At 28.4% G+C, this 9179-nt stretch overlaps 2 protein-coding genes across 4 annotated transcripts in view; one reads left to right on the top strand and one right to left on the bottom strand.

Annotated features, from left to right (window-relative positions):
- Nucleotides 1-4324: 4324 nt before the first annotated feature.
- The window catches only part of LOC136075510 (ubiquitin-fold modifier-conjugating enzyme 1-like), a gene marked incomplete at its 5' end in the record, with an annotated part of 30310 nt that continues 25455 nt past the window's right edge, over nucleotides 4325-9179 (bottom strand). Inside the window, 3 exons of the mRNA XM_065788891.1 lie at nucleotides 4325-4440; nucleotides 4649-4739; nucleotides 4962-5038. Coding sequence (XP_065644963.1) covers nucleotides 4363-4440; nucleotides 4649-4739; nucleotides 4962-5038 — 246 coding nt within the window. The remainder of the gene's footprint in view (nucleotides 4441-4648; nucleotides 4740-4961; nucleotides 5039-9179) is intronic.
- The window catches only part of LOC136075509 (uncharacterized), a 7205-nt gene continuing 4073 nt past the window's right edge, over nucleotides 6048-9179 (top strand). For 2 of the 3 annotated variants that reach the window (XM_065788890.1, XM_065788889.1), the window contains exons 1-2: nucleotides 6090-6246; nucleotides 6424-9179. The exon at nucleotides 6424-9179 is cut by the window's right edge and continues 441 nt beyond it. In XM_065788890.1, coding sequence (XP_065644962.1) covers nucleotides 7314-9044 — 1731 coding nt within the window. In that variant the 5' untranslated portion in view covers nucleotides 6090-6246; nucleotides 6424-7313 and the 3' untranslated portion in view covers nucleotides 9045-9179. Of the gene's footprint in view, nucleotides 6247-6423 lie in introns of all 3 variants that reach the window. The other variant, XM_065788888.1, reaches the window with a different exon arrangement.

Genomic DNA, 9179 nt, shown 5'->3' with positions numbered 1-9179 from the left:
CACTATCATGAACGAGCCAAATCCCATTAAATTTTTGTATTAACAATTGCGAAATAAAAAGAGAAGTATGATTAAAATTTCTAGGAGTACTCCTTGACGAAAATGTAAAATGGAGAAATCATATAAAATCATATAAAATCATATAAAATATATTGAAGGTTAAATATCAAGCAGCATTGGCCTTCTTTATATTCTTTATATTCTTTATATTCTTTATATTCTTTATAGGGCAAAACAATCAAAATCAAGTTGTGTAAAACTTTTATATTTTTCTTTGATTCATTCCTATTTTAATTACGCTAACATTGCATGGCGTAGTACCAATAAAAATAAATCAAAAAAACTCTTTAATATGAAAAAACATGCAGAATTATATCCAATTAAAGCCGCTATACAACCTGCCAACCTTTATTTACTAAGTTAAATATATTAAATATCTACCAAATTAATATTTATCATCTTCTAATTTTTATTTTCAAAATTAATAAAAGTGTTATTCCAAAAACTTTTAATCTCTTATTTAAGACTAATCAGAATAAATACTTAACTAGATATTCAAGTAACACCTATATACAACCCAAAAGTTATTTTGCGACAACTGAGTTTTCAATTTCAATTAGAGGACCAAAGGCATAGAACAAAATATTCACAACTGAACTTGAAACTCTTACAATATTAAATGAGTTTAAGACTAAACTTAGACAGTTGTTGCTAAAAAATTATCTACAACAAAACTATTTCTAAATATGCAAAATATCCTTATGATTGATCTATCAATTAAATGAAAAGTATATTAATTTTAGAAACATTTAAGTTAAATGCACTTGGTAGCTTTTCAAATCTATGTATGTCTTTGTTGTTTAATATGTGTTGTTATTCTTTTTATTTTTTGATCCTTAGACTTTGGTTTTGTGATTTGAAGTTTAATATTTAAAAGAAAATAATAATAATAAAAATTAATTCCTGATTTTATAATATTAAAAATTAAATTTTTCCGTACTTTTAGAAGAATTTGTTTAAGTAAATAGACTACAATTTGTAACGACGGATACAAATTGAAATCAATGGACTGCTATTCTTTTTAATAACTTACACATTGAATGTTTTAAACATCAAAATTTCAATGTGTAAGTTATTAAAAAAATTTTGCCTCCTGATTATAGTCCAATTCTTGTTATTTTTTAATTATAGATGTTTTATTTATTTCTTTACAAATTTTACGTTCGTTTATTTTATATCGTTAACGGAAGTGCTTATTTATAAATAAAACTTTATATTTACGGAATTTATCAAGGGGCTTGGCGAGAAGACATATTAGTGTTCTTCTCGCCCTTGCTACATATATATCTGGTTATTAACATACGATTTATATATATTTACACAGCCAAAAAAAAAAAAAACTTAATTTAAAAAACCGTAATATTTATGTATGTTTTAAAACCAATTTGAATAAAAGTAAAATAAATAACAATTCATTAATAGTAAAAAAAAAAATATTAGAGAACTCAGATTAGATTTCAACAATAACTTTTAATATTAGAGGAAACACCATAACTGAATTAATGAAAAAAAAAAAAAGAATTCTGAGACATATTTTATATAATTGAACTTTAGTTTAAAAGAAGCATTTAAAATCGGATATATTAAAATCCTTAAGTAATAATTAACCACTTTATCCTAATGATTTATCTTTTTTATTTGCTTCCTCCTTTTTTCATTAATGACATTATACATCTTTTGATTTTAAAAGTCATCGAACTTTACTTAGTATCATCTCTCAGCGTTCAAAAATTATGACTATGTAAAATTTGTAGTCCTTGTAAAATTTATCGATGAATATAAGTATAGTCGAGAATAGTACAAAAAATGTTCTATCAACTTGTTGCTCTCACATTTAGGGTGGGAAGGGGGGAGGGGGGTAAAATTTAAAGGCTTTTTTGTTCTCAGCCTACAATAATGGCAATTCTATGCAAATCGTCATTATTTGACATAAGTATAAACAAACAAATGTTTGAAGTTTGCTCCGTGTTTGGAAGTTAACTCAAGCACCAAAAAATGCTGTATCCGTTTCTAACCATGAAGCATCCTTAAAAAAGGAAGTAATTGGACGTTATCTATCCACGTAAGTTAAAAGCTTTGTCCAAAGTTTCTTTTAGCACTATAAAAACATAATTGTTTAAAACAGAAAAATTTAAAAGCTCCTCATAACAAAAAAGAAGATACAATTTTCAAGGGGATTATATGGGGATAAATGAATTTTGGTTGAATAATAATTTTACTCATTAAGTCCATTATCTGGATTAAGGCATTCTACTTTTTTTGCGACAAATGATCTCAGAACACCAAAAAAAAAGACAAGTTTAAGTCATGGAAATAAACAGATTTTTTTTCTACCTGTTACTCTCTGCCTTCTTTTCTTTATCCTGAGCTTTTGTGATACTGACAATTGCAAAACAAGAAAAAGCTATTTACTATCTATTTCTACAAAGCATAGATTTAAAAGTTGGGCTGTTCAAATAAAAATCTGCATTTAAAAGCAGTTCCATAAATCATTCACTATAAAATTGTTTTCAACGACTTAACTTAATAGATTGTTGATAAATATCTGAAATATACATAAAGAATATAGTTATATTACCTTTTTAAAATTTATTTATTATTATTTTTAAGTTTTTAAAAGTTTTAAAAAACTATTCATTATTGTTTTGATTCGCATTTACTTTGAATTGTTATCTAAACATGTGAGTTGAGCGACATTTTGAGTTAAGCTGAACTTCAGCTGGTGTGGCGGTATAGTGTCGCAAAATAGATTGTCGAAAATGTAAAAAAGGACTAGTGGTGCAAACCGTCGCATTAATGATTGTCGAATAACAGAATAAGGAATAATGTCGCAAATTAGTTTAATGAATATTGTTGAAAACAAAAAAAAAGAATAGTGTCGCAAATGAATTTAATAAATAGTGTCGAAAATAAAATAAAAAAGGAATAGCGTCGCAAACAATAAAAAAAAGGAAAAGTGTCGCAAATGAATTTAATGAATATTGTCAAAAAATAGAAAAAAGGAATAATGTCTTAAAGGAGTTTAATGAATAGTAACAAAAATAAAAAAAACTATGTGTGTATAGATATCATGTCTGAAGTCATACTGAAATACCCTGTTGCCGGGAGCTTCGGTACATACGCCAACTATTTTATAGCCTGCTGCCGCAAAGGAGTGCCGCTACATCATTTGGAGTCTGATAGCAATCTCTTCTTTAATTATTCTTTTTTTTCTCTGTAAAAGCCGTTTACTATAAAGATAAGGAAAACGAGTAAGCAATTGCTAAAATGAGCTATTTGCGACATTATTCCTTTTTTTCTTATCGACATTATTCATTAAATTCATTTGCAACACTATTCCTTTTTTTGTTTTCGACACTATTCATTAAGTTCACATGCGACACTATTCCATTTTTTGCGACATTAGGCATATTTTGAATATATTTGACTCTATTCTGAAGTTCGTTTTTCGACACTATTCCTGTCACCCCTTCAGCTTTAAGAAATGTAAATACAAATTGAGTCTGAACTTAAATTTTGATGTTTAAAACATTCAATGTGTAAGTTATTAAAAAGAATAGCAGTCCATTGATTTCAATTTGTATCCGTCATTACAAATTGTATTTGCCTCCTGATTATAGTCAAACAATAAAATTTGACAAAAATTTTTGACAAAAAAAAAAAAGTCTAATGTTTGTTTCCAGTGAAATACTTAGATTTCCAGTGAAACACTTTAATTTTTTTTAAAACTAATAAAAATAAATTTAAAAAATAAAGTTTTACATAACGAAATGAAATCAGTCAATTTATGTTTTATATTAAAATTATATCATTTCTATATAAATTATTATATATTTCTAATTTAATATTACTTATGTGACTAAAGATTGTTGTCATCTTTACAACTTGTAGGCTCAGTGATTTTTCTAAATGTAAAAGAATAACATCATGTTTCCGATATTTTGTAAATTTTTAGATTTTAGTTAAAACGAATTGCAGACAATCAAACAAAAAAACAAGTAAAAAGAAAACAACTTTTTTTTGCAAAAATAACGATGACAAAAAAAATCCTGCTGTTTTTATTCTACTTGATTTTTCTGCTTTTCTGTTAAAAGAGGTATCAAAACACCCTTTTCTATTAAAAGAGGTATCAAAACACCCTTTTTAAAATAAAAATTTTTTTAATGGCTTTAGGCAAGTTTTAAGCTAAAAATTTTTCCATAAATTGCCAAACCATTGGGCATCAATGAAGGGCGGCGCCACGAAGTTTGCAAACAAAATTGAATTTAAAAATATAATTACATATTTTATATTTAAATATAATTAGGATTTGTCATCTTTATGAACGATAAGTCCTTTCTCTATTAGATCAGGAATCTCCACAGCAAGCCATGGACCTAGCTATATAAAAAATGTGAGAAATAAATAAATAAATAAATATATATATATATATATATATATATATATATATATATATATATATATATATATATATATATATATATATATATATATATAAATATAAATAAATAAACACACACACACACATACACATATATATCAAAGGCAATTGCAAAAAAATTTCTTTAAAACAAATATTTTTTTTTACCCCTAATGCCATAGCGTGTGCAATTCCAAATTTTGGAACATTTCTTGCCCATAATGGCTTAAAGTGATCGGTTAAGCAAATCTTACCGCCCCTAAAAATTAAATTTTACACATAAAATAATAAAATAGTTGTATTTAAACCTATAAATTTTACTAAATATTTAACTATATCTTACCATAAGCTTGTTATTAGTACATAAGCTTGTTATAAGTACTTAGTATTAAATAAAAAGGTTTAAGTAAAAAGAAAACTTAAAATTAAAACGTAAATTTATTTATACCAAGATAAATATAATATAATTATATTACATTACCTGTACATTTTCGCAGTTTTACCATCCAGTTCAGGAATGGCTATTTCTGGTGCTGTGCTAGGATATGTAACAGGAATCTAAATACATTTTAGTGGTAAAAGTTAGGTTTATGTCGAATCGACCATTAGACAACTAAAGTATTGTCTTACTTAAGCCGCACACGTTTATCGGTATTTCGTTATTTTGTTTTCAACTTTTTCACACTCCCGACGAATTATTTAGGTCAATCCTCAATAGCCTATCCCATTTTGACCCTGACGAACAAATTTTAATAAGCGGAGTGTCATAAAATATTCCCAAAGTATTGTTTTCTTAATGTGATTTTTTTATTTTTTATTTTGGATGACTTTTTACACTCTTTTAAAGTTTAAACCTTTTATATTTTTTGAGTTTTTATAGGCATTTTCAAACAATCGGCGCGAGTAGAAATTTACAAACCATTAACTATATAATAACGTTATTAAAAATAATGGAAAGTTTTTTATCTATACTGATTGTGCGCATTTCTATTACTATTATTTTTGTTAACTGGTGGTATTTTAAAAACGCACAAATTCGTTATGAAACTAAAAAAGCGTGGTTTTTAAACACAATAGAGTTGAGGCCCAGTGCCTAGCAATTAGAAATTTGTTAGATGCTTTTGATCTCATACAGTTCACTTACTTCAAGCCCTGGCAATTTAAAAGAGATTTGTACAAGATTAGCTAAGTTTCCTGGCCGACCGTTATTCTTGATAACCTCCTGCCATCATGTCGGAGAGCTTCATATAGCCGTAGCCGCAAATAAATCTGTTAAGCCGGCGAATAAACTATTTATATCATAAAACCATAAATGGTTAAAAAATAGTAAGGTAAAGATAAAACTGCTTCACTTTAAAATACCTTTTTGCAAAAACAAAATGTATAAATTTCTAATTTTAAAATTATTTACATTTGTACACACTCGCAGAAAGTGTGGACTTGAATTTCCACACTAAATGTAGAGGCCGTAATTTGCACAATTCTGTGGATTTGTGATTCTGAAAAAATATGAATTCCTACTATCTTTGCACAGTGTGCACAATTTGCACAGTTTTGTGGGGAAAAAAAAGCGCGATACACGCATGCGTAATTAAAATAATCGCTCTAAGTAGAGAAGATTTTATCACGCATTCGAAGCATATTATTAAAACGCACATTAGAATCTATATTTATATTCTATCTATAGTAGTGAATTTATATTCTTTCTATAGTAGTGAATTCATAAATTAACTCCTTTATTTCAGATACAAATTTTTCTAAAATTGGTCCATAAATTGCAATATCACGAGTATAGCCCATTGCTAACAAATGAACATTACCAAAACATGAGTTGAATACTGGTGAAAGGTTTTTGATAGTGTAATAAAAAACACCAATGTTATGTACAGAACCTTGACTTCTAAGTGGATTTGTTACACCTAAGCCATCATAAAACAATTCAGAATGTATGCATGTTATCTTTGTAATACAAGTTTTAGTAATATATCTCAGTTAAGGGTTCATTTGCAGCGGCATAAAGACAACGGACAATTGTGTATACCAATATATTGTCGCCAAGAAAATTGTAAAAGTTCAAAACAGTAAAACTGTTTTGTTTAATTTTCTTCGTCATCTGATTTCTTATCACCAAAAAAACACTGACGTCAATCGTGAAGTAGTTTTATTTGTAGGTGAAACCCAAGTAGATATTTTGTGTAACTCTACAGTCAGCTCTGCACTTTGCGCAAACCACCTAATAGATGGTTCTACTAGTAGTCTGAATCCAGTGTCATCTGTGAACTCTTTAGATTTTTTAATTGATGATAAAACCGAAGGAGCATCATTTGTCACTCAACTTCGTGCTAATAGCAGTATACTTTATGGTATCATTCCTACAATTATCCAATCATATAACAATATGACAAGATCATTTTCAGGTTATTTTAAAGAAGAACTTAAAAGCAGTTTGTTATTAGCTGGTGTTGATTGTGCAATTATTGACCAAGTTTCAAGGAACATGGAATGCAAATTAGAATTATGCAAAAATTCACTTGATTTTCTGTCAACACATTATCGTATTGATTCATATTTTGCAGGACATCCTTTGATGGTTCAACCTGAAGTTATTTACTATATTCCATGATTAGAATCTCATTGTGGGAGAACTGATTTTGTGTATGATCAATTTCAATATGTTTCTGTGAAAAAAATATTATTTACTTTATTTCAGAACAACAGTTATGTAGAAGCTTTCTTGCTTAATAAATGCAGACCTGGGGTGTTAAGTAACTTTTCTGATGGAAGTCGTTTTAGGGAGCATTACCTTTTTAGTGATGTCTCTAAAACTTCAATTATGCTCCAATTGTTTTATGATGGCTTAGGTGTAACAAATCCACTTAGAAGTCAAGGTTCTGTACATAACATTGGTGTTTTTTATTACACTATCAAAAACCTTTCACCAGTATTCAACTCATGTTTTGGTAATGTTCATTTGTTAGCAATGGGCTATACTCGTGATATTGCAATTTATGGACCAATTTTAGAAAAATTTGTATCTGAAATAAAGGAGTTAAGCACTCTTGGATTAAATGGAATATTTCCGGTTTTAGGAAATCATACAATTTATGCAAGTCTTTGTCAAGTTACTTGTGATAATTTGGCTCTCAATAGTTTATTTGGGTTTATTGAATCATTTTCAGCCAGTTATTTTTGTACAATTTGCTATGCAACTAAAGACGATATTCAGACAAAATTTGAAGAAGAACTGTTTGAACTGAAGCGTACTGTTGATAGCTACAAAACAGATCTCGCTAACTTGAAAGCAAGTAGATTTAGCAATGAAAGCAATACAGCTAAATCAAAAATCCATTTTAGAGGTGTTAAGACTGAATGTCCACTTAATAAAATAAAAGGCTTTCATGTTACTGATAACTGGTGTCTGGATATTATGCATACTTTATTGGAGGGTGTTGTACTTGTTGAGTTAGGTTGTATTTTTCATGGTTTATGTGTGCTTGACAAGTGTCTAACCTTATCTGAAATAAATAAAGCTATGTGTTTATTTTGGGGTAAAATAACTGTTGAAAAGAATCATAAGCCTGTACAAATTTTAAAAATACACGAACCAGGTCATGTACTTGCACCATCAATGAAAGCAGTACAGTGCTGGGCTCTGCTTAAGTATTTGCCACTAGCAGTAGGAAAAACTGTTCCTCCCGAAAATAAACACTGGAAATTTCTGCTTCACTTGTCCCATTTAGTCGATTTGATATTTGCACCAAACTTTACACATGAAATGTCTGTTTATACGGAACATGTTATTTCCGATCATCTATCAATGTTTAGTAAGTTATACTGTAGCGAAGAAGTTAGGTTGCGTCCTAAGCATCATTTTCTTGTACATCTGCCAACCATTATTATGAAATCTGGTCCACTTGTTGGCATGAGTTGTATGCGGTATGAACTCAAAAATTCATTTTTTAAGAGATGTGCACACATTGTATGTAATTTTACAAACATTTGTTACACTCTAGCGAACAGACATCAGCAGCAGGCTTTGGAAACTCAATTATCTAATAAACATATTCGCAATGTTGTAACCATGGTTAAGCACATCATTGTACCTACTTATTCACTTCCTTATCTTAATGCCATACAGAATTCACTGTGTTTTAACTCATGTGAAGAAGTTGCTGTTTCAAAGACATATGTTGCAAGTGTTGTATACAAACAAGGTCATTTTATTGTTGTCAGTGTAGATATGGATACTGGGTTACCGATATTCGGAAGAATTTTTTGTTTTATTTCATGTGCAAATTACAATCAAAGTGGGATGTGTGATGGGAAGAATATTGACGAGTGGCATTTAGTTCTAGAAATAGTAAAAACAGAAAATTTCACTTATCACCTTCATTCTTATGAAGTTATATATCCTTCTCAGCCTGTTTATGAGATTTTAAAACTTAAAGATTTACTTGATTATCACCCACTTCACTGTCATTCTTTGTTAAGTAGTTCTGAAAAAAGGTTCTTCATTAGAATGCCTTTTTTAATGTTTTCTTATGTACTACATAATATATTATGAAAATAGAATACACCCTGCAGTTGTTTAATATGACTCTTAAAATCTACATTTTAAATTTTTTTAATGTAATTCTGTATTTATTTATTTACTATTAGATTTTTTAGTTGATAAGTTTTACTCAAACTATCAGGTAAT

This window comes from Hydra vulgaris, chromosome 01 (assembly GCF_038396675.1).
Source record: "Hydra vulgaris chromosome 01, alternate assembly HydraT2T_AEP".
In the NCBI taxonomy this organism is placed as follows: Eukaryota; Metazoa; Cnidaria; class Hydrozoa; order Anthoathecata; family Hydridae; genus Hydra; species Hydra vulgaris.
This window is presented reverse-complemented; position numbering and strand designations above follow the sequence as displayed.